The sequence below is a fragment of the Callospermophilus lateralis genome, chromosome 13, assembly GCF_048772815.1.
Source record: "Callospermophilus lateralis isolate mCalLat2 chromosome 13, mCalLat2.hap1, whole genome shotgun sequence".
NCBI classification, from domain to species: domain Eukaryota; kingdom Metazoa; phylum Chordata; class Mammalia; order Rodentia; family Sciuridae; genus Callospermophilus; species Callospermophilus lateralis.
Window position 1 is genome coordinate 23,455,571 of NC_135317.1, and position 23,269 is coordinate 23,478,839.

At 33.5% G+C, this 23,269-nt stretch overlaps 1 protein-coding gene across 4 annotated transcripts in view; it reads left to right on the top strand.

Moving 5' to 3' along the window:
- Window positions 1–23,269, top strand: part of Tasor2 (transcription activation suppressor family member 2) — a 76,860-nt gene that overhangs the window by 34,144 nt on the left and 19,447 nt on the right. For 3 of the 4 annotated variants that reach the window (XM_076831988.1, XM_076831989.1, XM_076831991.1), the window contains 12 exons: window positions 2,065–2,156; window positions 4,960–5,097; window positions 5,227–5,351; window positions 5,433–5,452; window positions 5,551–5,647; window positions 7,785–7,885; window positions 8,734–8,837; window positions 9,924–9,996; window positions 10,101–10,163; window positions 13,596–14,312; window positions 17,229–17,471; window positions 21,264–22,140. In XM_076831988.1, coding sequence (XP_076688103.1) covers window positions 5,326–5,351; window positions 5,433–5,452; window positions 5,551–5,647; window positions 7,785–7,885; window positions 8,734–8,837; window positions 9,924–9,996; window positions 10,101–10,163; window positions 13,596–14,312; window positions 17,229–17,471; window positions 21,264–22,140 — 2,321 coding nt within the window. In that variant the 5' untranslated portion in view covers window positions 2,065–2,156; window positions 4,960–5,097; window positions 5,227–5,325. The remainder of the gene's footprint in view (window positions 1–2,064; window positions 2,157–4,959; window positions 5,098–5,226; window positions 5,352–5,432; window positions 5,453–5,550; window positions 5,648–7,784; window positions 7,886–8,733; window positions 8,838–9,923; window positions 9,997–10,100; window positions 10,164–13,595; window positions 14,313–17,228; window positions 17,472–21,263; window positions 22,141–23,269) is intronic. The other variant, XM_076831990.1, reaches the window with a different exon arrangement.

Below are 23,269 nucleotides of genomic sequence, written 5' to 3' on the forward strand. Positions count from 1 at the left end.
ACTGAGCCATATCCCCTGTCCTATTTTGTATTGTATTTAGACACAGGATTTCTAATGAGTACCTCGCCATTGCTGACACTGGGTTTTGAACTTGCTGTCCTCTTGTCAGCCTCTTGAGCCACTGGGATTGTAGGCATGCGCCGCCAAGTCCGGCTGTACTTCATTTTTTTTTTATGGTCTAATTTATTATATGTTTATATACCACAGTTTTCTTTATTCATCAATGGATGGGCATTTGTGTTGTGTTCACCTTTTAGCTATTATGCTGTGACTACTCTGTGCTATTAATTATTAATGTATTTAATTATTAATTATTAATGTAATTATTAATTATTAATGTATAAGTTTGTATGTAGACATTATGTTTTCATTTCTTTTGCATATATAACTAGCAGCATAATCACTAGTTCACATGATGACTGTAAAACAAAATGAATAACATTCAACTTATATCTTCTAAAGGATATTGTAAGGGTGATAAATTTAGAACCCCAGGAACATTACTTAAATCCTTTTTTCTTTTCCCCTATTTTTTAACCTCATTTTTTTCATTACAAAAGTTCTAATATATAGAAAAGTTAGAGAAACCAAGGCTAACAGACAACATTTTGCATTATATGATTTGCTTCATTTACATTCTTTTCTGAAGAATTTGAAAGTAAATTACAGTAAGCGCCTCAGCTTCCATCTCAAAAAAATTGAAATTTTTCTTGCATTACTACAGTCACATGAATTTATTGCGGCTGCTTGAGAGGCTGGCTTCAGTAGAGAAGTAAAAGTAAAAGATGGATTATTCTTACAGGAACCCATCCTTCTGAACACATGTGGGGCTTGATAATAGAATAACACTACTGCCTTCATAAATTTCATAGTTTCTGGCTCATATAGAACTGGATAATTATGTGTTTAATAGTAATATGTTCTATTAATACGATGTTTCATAGTCTTAGGAAGTATATTAATCTTTAATTTTCTTGAGAATCTGTGGTCTTCGTGTCTGTGCCCAGGCCTACCCTTCTCCCTTGAGGGACTTATTCATAACTGGAAGCCAAGATTCTGATTATAGATTGTTTTTTGTCACTATATCTTAAGCTTTCTCACCTATTGTGTTTTGTATTTCAAAAAAGATACCTCGATTGAGTAATATCTCTGAAGTCTGTCCTTTCTCCTTATTTTCACTGCTACTGTTGGGATCCTTCTCTCTCAGCTGTTACTGGAGCTTTCTAATTGTTGTTTTTTTATTCTTTCCTCTTTACTGGCAGTCTGCTTCTTAAAACCTTTAGTGGTTCTCTGTTGCTGGACCCAGAGTACCTACTGCATTTGGGGCTATATTTTTTTGGCAAACAATAAATATAACCTTTGCTTTGATAGAATTTGCAGGCTTGCAAAATAAGCTTCTTTGAAGGCTGGAACCTTACTTTATTTACTTTTTTGTCACTGCTCTCTAGCACAGAACCTACCACATAGACTCTCAGTATTATTACATAAGGGTGCTTATTGATATTTTTTCACAAAGAATAACTTTGAGAGTCAGATTACCATAATACCATAGGCCTTTTTTTTTTTTTTTTTTTAAAGAAAGAGTGAGAAACAGAGGGAGAGAGAGAGAGAATTTTTTAACATTTATTTTTTTCTAGTACTTGGCGGACACAACATCTTTGTTTGTACGTGGTGCTGAGGATCGAACCCGGGCCGCACGCATGCCAGGCGAGCGCGCTACCACTTGAGCCACATCCCCAGCCCACCATAGGCCTTTTGTTTGAGTGATTTGACAGAAATCCCAAAAGAAGACATTTAGGATTTTTCCAAAAAATGTGATACTTTTATCCCTTTTTAGTTATTATACCAAACTAGAAAATTGGTTGTCAAACATACATTCTTAACTTTAAGGATTTGAAATATAGTGATTCTTAAAAAGGTGTAAAGCAATATCAACATAGCATTTTAAAAATGGACTTTTATCCGTTCTTTTTGTAGTATTATTTAAAAATAGTCCTACGTGTGAATTGTATCTGTATAAATAGTCTGTTAAAGTGTAAATTAATCTATGTTTTACTTTTATAGGTGTGTACATTTCCAAATACTCAGACTGTCTTCATCCAAGACCATGGTATCATGGGAAATCTGGTTATGTTGTAATTTTTAATCTAATAAAGGTAAAGGCCCAGATGTGCTTTTATATAATTTTCTTTTAAAAACTGAAGGTTATCTACTTAAGATATACTTTGTCTTTTTTTTTTTTTTTTTTTTTTTTTTTGTGGTGCTGGGTATTGAACCTAGGGCCTTGTGCATGCAAGTCAAGCATTCTACCAACTGAGCTATAAACTCAGCCCCTTATGATATTCTTTGTAGAGCATTAACTTAAGGTAGTAATTGTCTAAGACAAGTTATTCAAACTCAGTAAAACTAATTTTTCTTTGAAAACAAATTTTTGTTCATTTAATACATCATCTGAACATATTTAAGAAAAGAAACTTCAAAATAATAATTTTTAAAAAATTGTTTAATGAAAAGTCTTTCATCCCTATTTAGCAGAACTCCTTTTTAAATATGGAATAAAACAAATAGCCGCTTATGAAATAATGTGATTACAGTTATGGAAAATGAATTTAAACAACATTTGTTGTCTGATTTGAATTGTCAAAATAAGAAGTCTTCGTTTTCTTTATTTTTAAGACATTCAAAGCCTGTTCATAGCTTCATATGGCACCTTTGTACTAATGTCACAAATCTTAAAGTCCTAAGTAGTTCAGTTTAAGTGAGACACTCAATTAGTATTTTCATCCAAATGGCAGGAAATTTGATTTTTGATAAGGTTGGGGTTTTTAAAATTTTATTTTTACTGGGCTGGGGATGTGGCTCAAGCGGTAGCGCGCTGCCTGGCATGCGTGCGGCCTGGGTTCAGTCCTCAGCACCACATACAAACAAAGATGTTGTGTCCGCTGAAAACTAAAAAATAAATATTAAAAAATTCTCTCTTTCTCACACTCTGTCTTTAAAAAAAAAAAAAAGTTTAGTTTTACTGACTTTTTTTAAAATATTTTTTTTAGTTGTAGATGGACACAATATCTTTACTTTTGTTTGTTTTTATGTGTTGCTGAGGATAGAACCCAGGATCTCAAGCATGTGATGCAAGCTCTCTACCACTGAGCTACAACCCCAGCCCAGTTTTACTGACTTTTTAAAGAGTGTAAGCTCTTCATATTTTGAAGTTTGTTCCCCTGAGAATTACAGGGAAAATAACACTGACATGATGTACTGTCCTTGCTTGTCTTAAACTTCATTCTGCTCTGAAGCAAGTGTTGTAGTTCTGGCAGAAGTAGGTCTGTTAACACAGATAATAAGCATTTTGGTTTTGATCATGTAGGTTGGTTTGTTGCCAGTGTCTGCTCCCCTGGCTAGAGATTGCTGTTTAATATTTGCCTAGGTGCTCTCAGTCCTTATTTTATTTCAGAAAAGCAAAAATGCTCAGTGCCATAGATGTTTCATGGGAAAAGGTATTGGTTGCGGTTACTGAGTAGTATTATTTACCTTTTTTGGCCTCTTAGTGTATTGTCTTTAGTGGGTCCTATAAGTGAAGAGGCAGGACTTCAAGAATCAATAAAAAAATTTTTCAGATTGGAGGAACAGTTAAGGAGGCTGAGGCAGACAGGTTGTGAATTCAGAGCAAGCCTCAGCAATTTAAGTGAGAACCTAAGCAACTCAGAGAGACCCTGCCTCTAAAAGTAAAAATTGTCTATAATCTCATATCTCACATTGGTTTATATGGTATATATTTCCCCCCATACATATTGATTTCCTAACTCATAAAAAGTTTGTGGTTTGTATATTTGCATGCTAAAACTTAACATATTATGAACATTATTTTCTTATGTCATTATATTATTCAATATTTTATTATTGTTCATTCAGGTTTTAAATAATTGTAATTCATCATATGATAACTTTGACTTTGATCCTTGTTGAAGAAAAGTCTATAATGGGAAATACTGTTGGCTGTTTGGTGATCAAGGCTAACTGCCTTACACTTTCCCTAAACACTTTATACATATTTGCTTGTTGCTGACTTTTGGGCCCTGGCATAATTTACAATTATTAATACTTTGGTTTGGAAATTCATCTTTTGAAATTTCAAATTTTGTTATATTTTCTGTTGTTACTACTAAATAGCCAATCACAGAGTATATCATGAAAGATGGTGGGTAGGGTTGGGGATGTAGCTCAATGGTAGAACACTTTCCTCGCACATGTTAGGCAATGGGTTTGATCCTCAGCACTACATGTAGATAAAGATACTGTGCCCATCTAAGACTAAAAAAGTACTTTAAAAAAATATGGTGGACTATGTAGTTTTTCCTCTTAAATGGTTCTTTTCTTATTCTTCTTCTTTTTTTTTTTTTTTTTTTTTTTGAGAATGGGTCTCAACTAAGTTTGATGATGCTTGCCTCAAACTTATAATCCTGTCCTCAGCCTCCTGAGTCAGTGGAATTATAGGTGTGCATTACTGCCTGGCAAACAAGATTTTTTTTGGTTCTCTTGAGTTTGGAGTTATTCATGTATTCCTTTGATATTGTGATAAAAGCTGTATTTGCCTCTGAAAGATAACCAAACACATAAGATTTTTAAATATAGTTTTAAAGGGTTTGTGATTATTATTGGCCTTAATATCATTGTTTTGTTTTGTTTTTGTAGTTGTAGATGGACAGAATACCTTTATTTTATTTGTTTTTATTTTTATGTGGTGCCAAGGATCAAATCCAGTGCCTCACACATGCTAGGCAAGTGTTCTGCCACTGAGCTACAGCCCCAGCCCAAGATCATTTTTTTTTAAGAAGATAATTCTTAACTATAGTTACTGGTGGTGCAAACACAACCACTTCCTTGTTAGGCTTATGAATTCTAGAATAAATGTTTTTGCTATTTGAAGACATCTGATTAGTCTTAATATTTTCATTCCAGGGAAAAGTCAAGTTTGTGTCTGAGAATTATACAACTAACTACACTAGGCCATCTTTTGGTTATGATTGCCACGTGGCGGCAGATACAAACAAAGTTTCTCACAAGACAAGTCATTTTCGTGCCTTTGAGCTGAGTCAGGTGAATAAATAATACCTAAAGTATATTTCTGAATCTAATGTGCTAAATTTCAGGGCTGGGTGAAATAGAGGTAAATTTGATATTTATGTAATTCCATAGCACTGATAATATATGTTTTTATTTTTTCAGTATTACCTCTATGAACTTTCAGGCGACACTGTTATTAAGAGACCGAGACAGATCTGTCCTTATGTAATTGTAGCTTTTCAGTACAGGGAGCCTAAAAAGATGGCAGCACCAGCTCATAACAGCATGTAAGTAATTATATGCATACTTTGTTTTACTGGGATTTACTACTTTTGCCTCTAATAAGAATGCTTTTTTTTCTTTTTTAGAGTTGAACTCAGTAAAAATGGTAAGAAATTATTTTATTAGTCTTTCAGTTTCTTGTTTTTAGTAAATGTTTTATTCATTAATAATCCAGTTTCCTTTTTTTATTCTCATTTCTTAAAGTTCTCTCTCCATGGAAAGGGAGATTAATTATTCAAGGTTGTGTGCTGTGTGATATAACTCTTTGGTCTACTTACGGTACAATAATTCCAACACAGCTGTAAGTATTGTATTTTGTTTCCTTCCTAAATGCTTATACGAAGTTTTATAGGTTTTTTTTTTTCTCCCTACTGCTGGCTTTTAAACCCAGAACCCTGCCCATGTTAAGCAAGCACTCCACCCCTGAGCTACACTCCTAACCCTAATTTTTTAATTTTAAATCTTTAAAAAAATTCTCATCTGAGGTCTTGCTGGTTGGCATTGGTGTGAATTGCAACAATTATACTTGCTTTTAGATTAGGGTATATTTGAGTAGGTATATGGAGCACAAGGATATGACACAGGAGACCTAAATTCTAATCTATTGATGGGAAAATGATCTCTCAGAATAAATTACTTTATATTAGAAATTTGACTTTTCCCCAAAGTGAATCAGATTTGCCTTAATAAATACAAGATTATAGCCACTCAATCCTGTTACTAAGTGTTTATTAAGATTTGCAGTATCTGCTAGGTGTGGTGGCACACACCTGTAATCCCTGGGGCTTGGGAGTCTGTGGCCGGAGGATCACAAGTTTAAAGCCAGGCTCAGCAATTTAGCAAGGCTCTAAGCAACTTAGCAAAATAGAAAAAGAAAAGGAAAAGACTAGGATGTTAAGCACTCCTGGATTCAATCCCTGGTACCAAAAAAAAAAAAAAAAAAAAAACATAAGCAGTATCTGAGTTTCTAGTTTTTACATGATTCTCTGAGGCGTAAAAGTGTTAGATAAAGTAGCTGTTACATTTATTTTCATTATAATGAATTATCATAATTAATACTTTCTCTAGGCAAACTGTAAAGTATATCTTATGAAATATTTTCTTTTACCAATTCTTTGTACTCAAAATCATTGAAATATAGACATAGTTGAATTGAAATGAATGGTGAAAACTGGTATGGTATTGATTCATTTTCTTTCTGTTGGCCTTTCTTATGAAGAGGCAGAGAGGTATTATAAATCATAAAATAAAATAAGAATTTTTTGAATAAATGAGAAAGAAGGAAAAATTCTTCCTCAAAATAGAGCATAACTACCAAATGTACAAAAAAAATGTTGAAGTATATAATCAAGTGGATGCTAAAAACCGTAGATGAATGATTGATATTTGTATATCCCTTTAACTTGCTTATTAATCACAAAAGCGCAGGAAACTGACAAATCCCATCTTAACTAAGGGTCAAGTTAATGTAACTATTAATGGAATAGATGTCAGGTGCTTTCTGGTATAATGCAGAGAGAATGACATTGTATCCCTTCTGTCTGTGGTATTGCTGCTAATATAATCAGGAGGAAGCATTTGACCTACCTAGATACACAGGCATTCTACAAAATGATCTGTGTTCTTTAAAATATCTGGTTTTTGAAAAGAAAGACTAAGAAATGTTCCCGATAAAACGAGACCAAAGAGATATGGTAACAAAATGCATTGACATCCTGTATAGGAAATTGCTTATTTTTGCTGCAAAAGATCTTACTGAGACTTTGACAAAAGTTGAGGAGAAGGGGTAGGTTAAGTAATAATACTGTAACATTGTGAATTTCTTGATTTTACTAATTGGTTTGTCATTGTGTCAGAAAATTTCCTTTTTGAAGAAGTATTTGGGTAAAAAGACATCACATTTGCATTTTATTTTCAAAAGAATCAGAATTAATATTGTTATATAGAAAGGAAGAATGATAAAGTAAATATGGTATGCTGGTGACATTTAGGAAATCTGAAGTGTATGGAAGAATTTTTTGTACCATTTTTGCACAGTTTAAGTTATCTAAACCTTCCAAAAGTAAGTTTTGAAAAAGGAAAAAGTAGTTGGGAAGTGATTCAAAAAATCTGCATGTGTAAGAGTTTTCAACTCTTAAATAGCATGATTTTTTAAATTCTCAATTTGCAGTATATATAATTTGTTGAAACATCAGCATATTTTGGTTACATCAAAATTGCATGTATTCAGAAAATGTGAACCAATTTGCACATTTGGGTCATTTGTTGAAAATCTGTACTTTTTGTACATATGCATATTATTTAACCTAGATTTTATCACTATAAGAACTTTTGTGGTCATTATATTTTCGTTTGCATTTATGTTAGAAAACCAAAAATTATGGAACTATATATAATTTCAATATTTATTGCATTGCTTGATATCCTTGTTTTTTTAGACCACAGGAACTTGATTTTAAGTATGTAATGAAAGTGTCTTCTTTGAAAAAACGACTACCAGAAGCTGCCTTTAAAAAACAGAACTACTTGGAGCACAAAGGTCTGTTGAATATAATGGCACACTGCATGTCCTGGGCTTTTGTTCCTGTTATTTCCCATTTTCTCTTGTAGTTCATGTGTGCACACACACACAAACCTTTCTTCTATTAATCTCAAGATGAGTCTTTAAGAGGTTTTTTTTTTTTTTTTTTTTTTTTTTTTTTTTAAAGAGAGAGTGAGAGAGAGGGAGAAAGAGAGAGAATTTTAATATTTATTTTTTAGTTTTTGGCGGACACAACATCTTTGTTTGTATGTGGTGCTGAGGATCAAACCTGGGCCGCACACATGCCAGGCGAGCGTGCTACTGCTTGAGCCACATCCCCAGCCCTCTTTTTAAGAGTTTTTTGAGAAAGTTCTAGATTTGCCATATTCGTCAGTTCCTTGGAATTTATCCAGAAAATGTTAAAGGTAGTTTATCTAAGATAATAAGACTAGCTTTTAGAATATTGAGAGAATTAAGCAGATATTAAAAATAACTAGAAACTCATAGACATTTCCTATCAAAGATAGCAGAGCTTTTGTTGCTGATTTTACTTGTATCCTTTAAAATGAAAAATAAAAATGTGAGAAGAAAAAATTTTGGTCACTTAGATTAATCTTTGGAATATTGATGTTTATTTTATTTATATAGTGTTTATCTTATTAATCCTATAGCAGTGCCAATGTAAATGAGCATTGTTTTAAAATAATTATTTCAATAACTTAATGTTTTATAACTAAGAAAAACACTAAGTGATAAAAATTTATCAAGAAATAGTCCTAGTTTCTTTCATTTTTGTGACTTACAAAATGAATGAATGAACTATTAAAAAAACATAAGGAATGTTGTTTTTCTGATTTCCTTTACAGTCTTTTGCCAAGATTTGTGCTTTGAATTGTATGAGGTGGAACTGTCAAACAAACAAGGGGAAAGGATAGATAAACTAACCGAGTACATTAAAAATAAACAGTTGGTAAGAGTCATTCGTTTAAAATGTAATTATTTCACCTTAATTGAGAAATTGATAACTACATATTAGTTGGCTATGCCTATATTGAAGTTTTTTAATTTGCGAAAAGAATTTTCAGTGTGTGGTATTTATTTATTTATTTATTTGGGTAATGGGAATTGAACTCAGGTTTGCTTTACCACTGAGCTCCATTCCTAGCCTTTTTAAATTTTTTCTTTTGAGACAGGGTCTTACTAAGTTGCTGAGGGCCTCGTTAATTTACCCACACTGGCCTCCAACTTATGATCTTCCTGCCTCGACCTCCAGAGTCACTGGGATTACAGGCATACACCATGCCCAGTCTGTGGACATATAATATTCATTGACTAATATGTTTTTATCCCCCTTGTACCTCAATTTACATTGATGTGTCAGTAGTTGTTGTTTTCTTGTTTTTGTTTTTGTTTTGTTTGTTTTTAATATTGTATGAACATTGGATTTTATCTTTGTTAGGGGTACATTTTTGAAAATGGAAAAGAACTATTAACTTTATGATTTGTGATAATAACTTTTTGATAATTTCTCCTACTACACGAGTGTTGTTTATCTTTAGGATGTTATTAAAAGGATTCTTTCATTGGATAGTTTTTTAATTTCATGATTGTACAATAATTGTCATGTGAATCAGTGGTCTACCTGGTAACTTTGCCTTCAGTGGTTTGAAATGGCAACTATCCCAGCGGGGGGAAGAGTGAAAAAAGCTTTTTCTGATTGACCTGTTATATAGTTAAGCACTATTATAAACTAACCCTTGCTGTTATAGTTATTATTTTTAGAACATGGTCATGATTTTTTTGGCTAAGAATGGCTAAGTCATATCCTTGTGCTCTATATACCTACTCAAATATACCCTAATCTAAAACTTAAGGCTAAGAAACTGGCAATTTCTAAAATTGGGCTCTAAATTCTGTGATTCCTGGAAATATTACATTTCAAAAATTTTTAAATTCTTTTGAGCTCAGAATACACTGTGTGGTAGAAGAGAGAGGTGTTAAAGATTCTTTTTTTTTTTTTTTTTTTTTTTGTGTGTGTGTATGTGTGTGTTTTCAGGCAATCATCAAATGCTTAGAAGACCGGGGATTTTTTATTTTACTTACATCATCAGCCTTAATACCAGAACCAAGTAAGGACACGTTTTTTTGGAAGAAATATTTTTCAGCGTACTTAACTTTTGTTATATAAGATTGGCCACCTAACTTTTCTTCTTCTGATTCTCATTCTGTATAGATTTGGGAGGTGAGCAGATAGGTCTACATGGGTTATATTTGTTCCATTCACACCTGTCAACAGGTAAGGACACAGTGGTATTCAGTTCACTTGGTCTGTTGTGTGTTTCCCAGTCCTCATCTAACTTGACCTCTCAGTAGCACATGAACTGTTAAATGCTGTTTATTCTTAAATAACTCTCATCCCTTAATTTTCCTAGTTGATCCCAGATCTCCTTTGCAGGCTTACCGTTTCCTCTGAGCTTCAGACACATATCTCACAATATCTACTGATATTTCCACCTTGATATCTCCAAGGTACTTCAAATTCAGAATGTCTAAAATTGAATTAATTTGTTACTGAACAACAGTAGCTAGGAATTTGTTTTGCCATAGCCTATCTAGTAGGGAGGACTCAGGATCTTCATGGATACTCTTCTCACTGTTTGGACTATTGTACTCCATATTTGGCTTATGCATTCTCAGAGTGACATTGAATGCCCAAAGGACCAAAATTTGATTCCTGTGGTGAAAAAATATTACTTATATATTACGAAAAGAGATACGCAGTGTATCTTTAGTATTATTCTCTATGGCAATTAGGGAAAAAGGCTAAGGGGAGGATAATGAGCAAAAACCTTAAGGAACACTGATCTAGCTTATTCATATATGTCAAGTTATAGTTTCAGTATCAGTATTTTTATAACCTCAACTATGCTTATCATTAATATAATTTAAATATTTACTTGTGTATTTCAATACATATCTTACCCTTCTTGTAACTCTTTTTTGCTTCATTGTGCTAAGAATGTAACTTAGGGCCTCATGAATGCTAAACACATTATCTACCACTGAGCTATATCCCCAGCCTATTGCCTGCCTTTTTTATATTCTACTATCTTTAAGGTCTACTGATGCCAGAAACCTCAAAAATAATAAATATCTGCTGAACAAATAAATAAAAGTGAATCTTTTTTTTTTTTTTTTTTTTTTGGTCAACATGAAGAAATTCTCACTTGTTTCATAAATGTGTGGGGTTTTATTTGGTTTGTGGAACTAGGGAGCTACCCAGAGTCTTATACATGGTAGCTAAGTACTGTACCACTGAGCTTCATCACCTGCCCTACACTGTATGTTTTTTAAACATCTTTTTAAAAATATTTTTATTAGTTGTTGATGGACCTTTATTTACTTATTTATATGTGGTGCTGAGAATTGAACCTGGTGCCTCATACATGCTAGGCAAGCACTCTACCACTGAGCCACAACCCCAGCCCGACACTGTGTGTTTTTTAAACAAAAAATTACGTCTTGAACTTATAAAGCTACAACCATTACAGAAAAGTTTTTAAAGGTTTTGTTATTGTTGCTTGTTTTATTTTTAAAATATGTTTGGTGGTGTTTGAGACAGGATCTTGCTATGCTGCCCAAACTGATCTTGAATTCATTGGTTCAGGTCATTTTTCTACCTCAGCTTCCCAAGTATTTGGGACTTATATGTGTGTGTCACCATGCCTGGCTTAAGTTGATTTTTTACAATCAATTTATTTTTTAGTTGTAGTTGGACACAGTACTTTTATTTTATTTATTTATATGTGGTGCTGAGGATTGAACCCAGGGCCTCGCACGTGATAGGCGAGCGTCCTACCATTGGGCTGCAACCCCTTAGTTGATTTATTTTTAAATTATAAACTTGGATAAGATCCATTACTACTTATACCCAGAAACAGCACAAGAATTTTGTTTGAATACTTATTGGGGTTTTGTTTTTCACGTGCTTCTCAGGCTCATGAAGACTTTTTAAAAAAATACTAAACCATCATTTAGAAGTAAAACTTAAGCTATTTGTTTTAAATTGAATAATATTAGTCAGGCATGGTGGTTCATACCTACAATCCCAGTGACTTTGAGGGGCTGAAACAGTAGGATCACAAGTTCAAGGCTGGCCTCAGCAATTTAGTGAGGCCCTAAGCAACTTAAAAAGAGATCCTGTCTCAAAATAAAAAAGAATTAGGGATGTAGCGCAGTGGTAAAGCACCCCTAGGTTAAATCTTCCGGGGTGGGGGAAGAGTAATATATTGCCTAGCTAACTTTTCTTTTATAGATTTTTTTTTTAAAGAGAATTTTTTTAATATTTATCTTTTAGTTTTCGGTGGACACAACATCTTTGTATGTGGTGCTGAGGATCGAACCCAGGCCGCACGCATACCAGGCAAGCGCGCTACCGCTTGAGCCACATCCCCAGCCCATCTTTTATAGATTTTTTTAAAAAATATTTTCTTAGTTGTAGATGGACACGACATCTTTATTTATTTATTTTTATGTGGTACTAAGGATAGAACCCAGTGCCTCACACATGCAAGGCAAGTGCTCTACAGGCCTCACCCTCTTTCATGGATTTTTTGATAGTCTATGACAAATCATATTAAGTTCTGCCTTTCCAAATTCCATCTTGAAATAATGAAGTTGCCTTTAAAATGATACTTTATTGCAAACTGTGTGCTTATAAATGCATAAGGGCTTTTTATTTTTCCTTAATTCATTACTCTTTAAATGATGAACTTTAAAGAAAGGAATTTTTGTTTTAATATATAGACACATTTTCCTGTTTATTCTTATTTACCCTTTTTTTCCTTTTCCTAATACTTACTATGTTATACTATGTTACTATATTTAACTAGGACTAACTTGGGGTTAGTAATTCTTTGGGTACCTTTTCTTTTAAAAAGATGGTATAATTCCTATTTGCAGCTTCTGGCTACTGGAAGTCTTTGTATATGTAGATTTATATTACTAGTGACTGAAATTTTCTAATATTATAATAAGCAGTTCATAGAGGATCTGGCCTTTCCTTTTTCTCACTACTTCTTTTTAAGTTATCCATTTGCTAAAAAATTAACAGAGTGGAACAAGAAAAAGAGGTGAAACACAGGTAATTGGTTTAGTTAATTTTTAAAATTTTTGTTTCATTTGATTAGAAAGGTGATGAAATTAGCAACTGTTCTTTCATTGAGATTTGGGGATTATTTAAATCTTTTACTTCTTTCAGTGCATCTGATTTGCATTATATAACTTCTGTAAAGATTTTGATGTGAGCTATATAAGGTACATATAAAATAAGGTACATATATTTTAAAGAAAGAAAATGAGAATTAAAAAGCAGGAAAGCAAATCTGCCCACTGTAATGGCCAGAGCTACTGCTATGAAAGACCATCTGAGCTCCTTCTGAACTGCTTGTCAGGTGAAATGGAGCTGGAGGCACGGCTTAGCTTATTCATTCTAACCTAGCAATTATATGTCAAATGATTCTTTCTCAGTTCAGTGTGTGCATTTAATATCAAATATATGGACATACTTATTCATGAAGTATATCTGTAAGTCTTTTAAAATTGCTATTTAGGCTGTCATTTGAAACATAGCATATTTAACCATTTCATCTAAATATTTTTTTTCTTGCATGTTTTATTTAAAGAGAAAAAACAATTTCAGGTTTTTAATATATGACATACATTTTAGGGGTAAAAGATTTGAAAGTTGAAGATGACATCCCACTGAAAGTGATACCTGTTTTACCTGCACTTAATTATGCCCTGCTGGAAGCAAAGAAATCACTTCCTGAACAAGGATCCTGTCCAAGCACATTAGTAAAACACAATTTTCAAGAACTGTACAAGGCAGATAAAAGCCCTTCATTGACGGTTGCTCAGGATGGAATGAAAAAGACTGCATTCTTTGGGAAATCGTCCAATGGTTTTGACTTGGTTCCTCCACCTGAAAAGTGCCCATTAGAATTTTTAACTCAGTTGAGGTCTTATTTTTCAGATCCTAGTGGTTACACTTTGGAAGTTTCTGCTGCTTTGGATTTGTTAGCAGAGCGTCCTCAGTCTCCTTGTATTTCAGATGGAATTTGTGATGCTGGATTTTCTTTAGTTATGACTCCAGATCCTGAGTTTCTTGACTCAGAGGTGGAAGTAAGGAAAGAAACTGAAACAGAAAAGAATTCTGAGGAAATATCGACAGCAAAAAAGGGAGTGGTGGTTCCACTGAATCCAGCATCAAATCTGAGAGTGCAGCCAAAGAGAAAAGCCAGCATGCCACTCCTGGTGCAGAATAAAAGGGTTAATCTGTGTCACCCTCTTCCCAAAAGAACTGCACCTGGAACAGACAGTGGATCACACTCTCCAACAACCCTTAAATTAGTTAAAGGACAGTTTCCTCAGAAAAGAAAAAGAGGTAAGCATGACTTATGTGGATTATTACTAGGTAGTTGTATTCGAACACTGTTTCTGTCAGGATTTGGTGGTTTGCAGCTTGGCAGTGGGTTAGAAGTTTGTTAGAAACACCAACATATCTCCCCAGGTATTTTGCAGGCATGCTAAGCTTGAAAAGCAGTGACCTAGATTACCCCTGCAAACCCAAGAAATGGAAAAAACTGAGGTACCTCAAAAGTTTTGGTTTCACTTGTGTTTCAGTGGATTACTGAATGCAGTTTGAGAAAAATGGCATTGAGTAATACATACAAACAAAATACCATCTCTGAGATGGTGCCTCAAAAGCTTATGTTTCAGTTGTGTTACACTTGGGCCAGCTTTCTCATCCTTTGTGTGTATCAGAATATCGTAAATGATTTCCTGGGTCTTAGGACTGACCACCTAAAACAAATAAACAGTGACTTAGGAACACATACATTGAAAAAGTTCCATAAGCAGTTTGGATGCTCTGAAAAACTGAATGACAGAGTCTAGAACCATTTACTCTATTGACAAATATACTTTGGCTAGCTCAGGACAGCAAACCATATGACTTTGGCATAGAATAATCTCAAATTATGTGCAGTATACATTCTCTAAAAGTATAGGAAACTATACTTAACAAAAGGGTCAACACACTTTACCCAAGAAGCAAGAGTCATACCTGTATCAATCATCTGGCTCTTCTCGCTCTACTTTGACAGTGTTGAGCAATCATGACAGAGACTATTTGGCCTTCAAAGCTGAAAATAATGTGCTTCCTGGCCTTTCACAGAAACTAAGTTTTCCAGCCCTATCTATACTATTTTGAATTAGAAAATGCTGATGCCTAAAGAAACAAAAATAATAATTTCTGGCCTATTATGGTTTTCTGGTTTGAGAAATGGTGTGGATAGTATATGTGTATTGAAGAGGGTGCTGGAAAGTATTGCAATATGAAGTATTGAATCCTTTTTACAACAGTTTTTAAAATATATCTCAGGCCAACCATACTGTTTCTGATCTATGTAAACTAATCTACTTCAAGATATTGAGCAATCTTTAATTCAACATTCATTCTTACTGTTTCTCAAACAGTTTGTTTTAGAGTCTACCCACAAATTCATACATGACTGAAACAATAATTTCAAAAATTTTGGTTTACTGTATATAAAACATTTACTGTATATAATACAATCTGATGATTTCTATTTCATTGAGTTTATTTGACAACCTACCAGTGGATTACTGAGTGCAATTTGAGAAACATGGCATTGAGTAATCCATACAAACAAAATGCCATCCCTGAGAATCACCTTGTTTCATTTTTCTTTTTCTTTCCTCAGGACCTGGGTTTGTGAGAGACCTTCCCTTCCTGACTGTGCAAATGTTAGAAACTTTCCCCCTATACCTTGGTTATCTAATTTTTCTTTCTTTTTTTTTTTTTAATTAAATCTTAACCAATTTCCTGCTTGATATATTTATTTTGCCTGTGTGCTGAAGCTTTTGGAAAATAACTGGAATGGAATGAGAGAAGTCTTACTCTTGGAAAAGACTGATGAGCTGCTTCATTTCCTGTGATAGTTTAATAGGGAAAAATAATTAGACCCTGGGAAATGTAGAGATTATTCTGAAAGCTGTCTTTAAAGTACTGTTCTCTAATTCCAGAAGAATAAAATGAATCTCTATTTTGTCCTTATAATTCACTAATGCCATCATAGTTTATTATGCTGTTTAATACTGTTTATTGTTTTCAGTGAGAAATGCTATTTTCTGTATATTTAACTTTAAAATTCTTGACAACGTTCATTTCTGATAATTTTATATATCTTTGTGGCTAAACTTTCTGGTGGAAACAACTAGATTTATGAAAAGTCCATGGGGAAAATGGAGTATTTATTAACATGTTTTTAACTCTTAAAAAGTTTGAAACTTTTATTGTGTAATGTTTAGGTGGGCAGTATTCCTCCCCACCTAATTTCCCATCTTAAGCTATTTTTTTAATTTCATCCAAAAAGCAAACAGCATCGTATAAGATAGATTTTTGTTTTGTTTTTATTTGTTTTGTAAATAGATTTGTAGAAAATTAGGTGCAGATTTTTGTCAGTCTTCCCCTATGTTTTCTTAAAAGTTTATTTTCAGATGGTATTAAAATTTAGATTTGGGCTGGGGTTGTGGCTCAGCGGTAGAGCACTCGCCTAGCACGTGTGAGGCCTTGAGTTTGATCCTCAGCACCACATAAAAATAAATAAAATAACAATTACACAAAAAATAAGTTTAAAAAAAATTAAAAATTTAGATGTTTAGAAGCAATAAAGTAAAATATATAGTGTGGTTCTTTATAATCATACTACAGAGATTGTACATTCATAATTTTAATATCACCTTATAAGAGCTGTGTTGTTTTCTGTTTAAATATAATTATCCATTTCCTGGGATTGTGAATTAACATATTATTATCTGCCACATCAGTCAAAAAAGTTTGTACACATTTAAAAAAAAATTGTTCCTTATTTTTGTAAAGTTATTGGGCTGTATTTTTCTTCTTTACCTGATAGGGTTATAAACAGACACTTCATTTATGTATATATTTATTTATTTATTTCCAGGAATTTGAACCCAGGACTTGCTAAGTTTTACCACTGAGCCATATCCGCAGCCCTTTTTTCGTTTTTTATTTTGAGACAGGGTTTCTCTAACTTGCAATCATCCTGCCTCAGCTTCCCAAGTCACTTTTTTAATGTGAAAACTTTTAGCTCCTTTTTTTTAAAAAAAAAAAAAAATCTTAATGATACCCCAAAATATAGTTTATTCCCCATTAGTAAAGTTATGCCCCAAAATTAAAGAAATAAAGGGAAAAGCTATGCTGATAAATATCTGGGGCCCCATCCCTTAAAAAATGGTGTCTTTTCTATATAAGGTGCGGAAGTGCTGACTGCACAGTTTGTACAGAAAACCAAATTGGATAGGAAAAACCAAGAAGCTTCTATTTCTAAAGATGTTCCAGTGGCAACGAATGCTAAAAGGGCAAGGAAACAAGAAAAATCTCCAGTCAAAACTGTTCCAAGGGCTAAGCCACCTATGAAGAAATCTCCACAAAAACAGAGGGTAAATGTAGTAAAAGGCAATCAGAATCCCAGAATCAGAAAGCAGCCACAACCTGGTAAGAACCATTCTTCCTGCAAATGTAAACCCTACAATACAGATCTCATAGATCGAGATATATTTCAATATATTATTGCAAAATAATATATTGAAATAATATTAGCAGTTGAAATTTATCAGTAATTTGTTTTATATTCTGACACTGACATAAATAACTTAGTTTCCTGTTGTAAATACACTAGAAAGGGGCAATATTTAAATCACAAAATAGACCTTACTTTTTAATTTTGCATAAAGTCTTACATAAATTATTTGTAAACTGTTAAAGTATAAATGGCCTTATTCATGACTAAATGCATAAGCAAGTAGTATCTAGCAGTATTTGACTGAATCGTCAGCAGTTATAAAATGTAGAAGATTATAAGTTTGTCTAAAGGAATTTTAAACAGATTGCTCAAACCTGTCAGTAATCCAGAATCCTGTATTTGGTTTAAAAGACATTAATTTAATTTTAAAAGTTATTTTAATTTGCTAACTTTAAGTGGATAGTAAAGTTTAATTACGTGAAGAAAACCGGACTGCTCTACTTTGTATTTGTTAGACATAACCTCTTAACTATAGAAAGTGTTGTTTTTAACCTCAGACTTTACCTCTTTGCAACTGAACACACACCTCCTCTACTCCTGGGTTTGCTTTCCTTCTTGACTTTGCTATGTATGGTATGCATCCCTTCTACCAAACTGCAGTGTTGACACTTCCATGACCTTTGGTATTGAGTCCTGTTGTAGTATATGTGTTGTTGTGTTTAACAAAGAGATTGAATTCCTCATATCTTGATATTTCAGTTAGTTTTTAAAATCTGATTCCCCTTATTCTGTTTTCTCCCTTATCACTAGATTTTTATGTGTCTCGCAGATAGTGGGAATTCAGAGAAAGTGCTGTTTTGTTGGGGGTGATGAAATTATAGGTCAACTTATTTGTTTTTAAGTTCCTTTATTGTTTTATGACTGAAATTTTTTTAAAAACTAATCACACCATTTGAAAATGATCCAGTTTTGACTTCCATACCAAATTTGAACCTTTGTGCTTGTTTCTGAAGGGAATTCATGGTGTGGTCCTACCATATGTGTCTATATTTACTCCAGCTGTTTTTTTTTTTTTTTTTTAATTTTTTTTTTTTTTTTTTTAAAGAGAGAGAGAGAGAGAGAATTTTATTATTTATTTCTTAGTTCTCGGCGGACACAACATCTTTGTTTGTGTGTGGTGCTGAGGATCGAACCCGGGCCACACGCATGCCAGGCAAGCGCGCTAGCGCGCTACCGCTCTAGCCACATCCCCAGCCCCTCCAGCTGTTTCTTGACATGTCCCTCCCCTCTTAGTCATCCGTGCCTCTCTGTGTGCAGCATAGGTGTTTTTTACTCTTGTGCACTTCCCCCAATGCCCCAAGTTATACACTACTGAGTTATACCTTCACAAAGAGAAGATTCCTTACACTCTCTCACTAATCTCTTTCATTTCCTGTTGGAGTCTCTTGTTTGTTTGCAGTAGTGGGGATTGAACTGGGCCTCACACTTGGTAAGCAATCATCCTATCTCTCCAGCTCTTTTTAAATTTTAAATTTTATTTTGAAACTGGATCTTGCTAAATTGCCTCAGTCTCCTGAGCAGCTGAAATTACAGGTATACACCACCACGTCCAGTTTCTGTTGGGTTTTAGAGAATGTTAAGAAATTTAATTTATCTTATTTTCTATTAAATATGTTGTGGTCCTATTGTTCCAATTAGTTTGTAAACATTAATAATGTATTTTTCCTAGCACTTTCTTGAATTCTTTGTACTGAATTGGCTTTTAGATATATATTGACAAATTGAAAGGAATTATTCAGTAGGATGGTGGCAGAAAATTAAGCCTAGAAAATTGAGTTTTCAGAATATATGTTTAGTGGGGCACAGTGGCACATGCCTTTGTAATCCCAATGATTCATGAGGCTGAGACAGGAGGATTGAAAGTTGAAGTGCCAGCCTTAGGAACTTAGCAAGATCCTTACTTGAAGTAAAAATAAAAAGGGCTAGGGATGTGGTTAAGTGATAAAGCTGGTACCACGCAGGTTCAATCCCCAATACCCACCCCGCTGCCCCCGCAAAAAAGAATGGATGTTCAAAAATAGGCTCACTGTATTGCAGATGTTTATGGATTATGCAGCAACATGCCAAATTAAAGTTTTTAGGTTACTACCTTTTAAATTAGTCTTTTTTTTCATTTCTTAATCACCTGTACTGATCTATTTTACTTTTTGTACTTGAAATAATCAAGAGTTTAAGAAGGCAGATGGCCTTGCTATTTGAAAATTATTGATGTTAAGTTATTTAAACTGAGACTAATGATTTTCTGTCCTTTTAAAAGTTTGTGATAGTTTCTTATTCACTGAATTTATTTAGCATTGTCTTATCTGTATGTCTTAGAGGTATATTACGATGTTTTCTTTTTAATGAAGAACCTGTACTAGGTCAATAATTAAGTGAATTTACATGAGACTATATTTAACTGTGTTCTTTTGACTTCAACACAAGTGTTCTTCATGTTAGGCTTAACTAATATATTCTGTATAAGAGATAAGACAAGTGTATGGAAGCCATCATGTTAAAATAGAATGAAATTCGTTCTGTTCTATTAGCAGTAAATGCACCAGTACATAAAATAAATTGCAAGTTTTAATATACGTGTGGGGATGAACAAGACAGTTCTGCTTTTAAGCTCAAAACCACCCCTTAGGTTTTGCTATTTTAAATAAAAACTGGTTAGTAATTGATTGATTTCACCTTTCCCCTACATATTTCCTCATTCTAACTGAATGACATTATAAGCTGTAGTTTTCTTCTCTTTAAATGTATTAGTTATTGGCTTTTGAAGGTATGTTATCAATTGTTTTCAGAAGTACTACAGTTAATTATAAAGAGAAGCACAGTTGGCTTTTCTGTTCATTCATTTACCTGCACCAGGGAATCATTGCCTGGAATAGTTGTGAACTTTATCCTTCAGAACAACATGTAAAAGAATGATTAAGTAGTGGCCTGAAAATGCATAAACAAACCACTCTAAATTGTAAATTTTATGATTAAGGGAAAATGGAGAGATTTCATTATCTACAGAAAGAAAAATTTTCAGTATATTTGCTTTTTTTTTTTTTTTGCAGATAAAGGGATAATGTGTTCATGACTGAAAGTATAAGAAATGATAAAATTAATTGGTGATTCTGAATACTCTGCCTTCATTGATTTATTTTATTCATAGTATGACTTTTCTAATTTTATATTCATATTACATTTTATAATTAAAGATAATATAGTTTAAAATCATCGCTGTTTTGAACTTAGGTGGCTTTTTTAATAAACCACTTATTAAGGGAAATGGTTTCTGAGAAAGTGTATTATCTGACCTTATTAACACACATTTCATACTTCCACATTCTTACATCCTCATTAGATTGTAAGCCCCCTGAGGGCAAGGACTGAAAGATTTCTTTTTCTTCTTTGTATATTTCTTGATGTGAGCAGTACATCTTGCATGTTATTTAATACATGCATTTTGGAGTGATGATTTTTTAAAAAATTAAATGTTCTTTAAATTTTGTTCCATTGAGCAACACATTAAAATAGATCTGAGGATTGAAAGAGACCTCAGTCTGATAGCAAACTTTTAATATGCAATCTGTATAATATAGTTTTTCTTGGATATGTTGGCTTAACCATTAGTACCATTAATTTTCATTAAAACATAGTAATATGCAACAGAATTCTATGAAAAGGAAATGTTATATGTGTCCCCTTTTTTTTTTCCTTTTATGCTGAAGCTAAGGGAGAAACTGCTTTACAGCTTCAATCAAAAATTTCATCAGATGGCCAAAAAGATGGAATTAGTATAAATACAGATCAACCAGAAAGCACCACAGTGGCTCATAAAGATCTTCCTGAAAATTCCATTATGAACTATGACTCCCAGGCCCTAAATATGTTAGCTGATCTTGCATTAAGTTCTGCTACCTCTTGTACCCCATCTTGTGAGCCTAGAATTCTTCCCTGCTCCTCTGAATTGCCACAGAATGATGTTTTATTCTCTAAAGAAAATTCACTGCATGGTACCTCTGACCATGAATATCATAGGGGCATTAAAAGTCAAAAAGGTGTGCTGTTACCCAAACTGTCCTCTGATAGAAAGAGTAACTCAGGGTCAGACTTAACTGTTAGCCAGGAAGACGAGTGCTTGGTACCTTGTCAGGCCCCTGATGAAGCTCAATCAGCATCCCCTGAGGAAACAGTAAAATCTTCAGATGCAAGCCAAAACTCGCTTGTTGCTGTGGAACATTCATATGCCCTGCTCCTTGTGGAACATTCAAAGAAACATCTTCAGCCGAGAGGGTTACCAGGCCCTGCTTTTGCCAAGAATGGGACAAAAGGTCCTGATGCTGGAACTCCAGTGGGAAAAGTCATGCCTTTTCGGCATCTACACAATACTTCCCCTCTACAAAAGGTTTCTGAGGATTCATTGATAAAGCGCAAAAATCGATTTGTATCTTCCCACCTAAAAGATTTTTATTGCTCCCATAGTGTGCTTAGCTGTGATGGCTCCTTTAAAGTCACTTTCAAATGTGAAACAGAATATTCATTCAACTTAGATAGCAAATATACTAACAATCCACTGGAGAAAACTGTTATAAGAGCATTGCATGGGTAAGTGTGAATGAAACTTGAAAAAAATGTAACTTTTCTGTTGAGTTACACAAGATATTTGTGCCAGTCTTTGCAAAGAGAAAGAAATGTGTTTAAAGCCAGTTATTTGGTAATAATACCAAGCAGATTTGTTTACTGAGTTTAGAGTAACAGGCAGGCTTTGCCTGTATTGGTGATTACATGGAGAGTATTCAAAAATACTTGTAGCCCCATAAATGGCTTTCCATTTTGCAGTACTCCATCACCACTTATAGTCTTTGAGTTATTATAGGTTTTTAGATGAGACCTTTATGTAAAACAGTATAAGACATAGAAATAATGCTTTTTAGGCTAAATTCCAGAAGAGATATTTTTAAAATTAAGTATTAAAAATTACTTCTTACTAATAATTAGATTGCTATAAATGAGTGATTTTTACATAGGCTTGTTCTAGAAATCTTCCTTAAGAAGGTTTCAATGGAATAATAACAGAATGGTTAGATTTTAGACTAGTGTAGGCTTGCATCTAAGTTCTTTCCATTTATTACCTCCTGTGACCCTAAGCAAGTTTTGTGCTTCTAGACAGTGCTTACAATCTTTATTGTGTATGTAGCTCATCTACAGATCTCACTTTGGTGTATTCTGTTTGGGGTGAGGCCTGAGAGGTGGCATTTCTAATAGATTTGCAAGTGATGTCATTGAAGGATGACAGTGTGTGGGTAACACTTGTAAGCATGGGTTTAGCAGTAGCTACCTACTGAGGTTGTTACACATATTGGACTTTTGCACAGTGACTGGGCCATCATGATAAATGGTAACAAATATACTAACATTGCTGTTAGAAGCATTAGGTGTAATGTTTTCTTTCAGTTCACATGTGACTAAATGGACTTTGCATGTATCAGACTTCTTTCCTTACCCATGTTTGTGTATACTTAGGAAACTAGGAATTAACTATGTTTGGATCAGAGTTCTGCCACAAAATGTTGTGATTTGAAAAAACTCACTTAAATGTTCTCACTTCCCTTCTCTTTAAAATGGGTTAGATTTATTAGAGTAGATTTCAAAGGGGTTTGTTAAATCAAGTTCATATTTACTCATTCTTTCATATCTGTGTAATTTTTAAAATAAAAACAAACAAAACTATAGT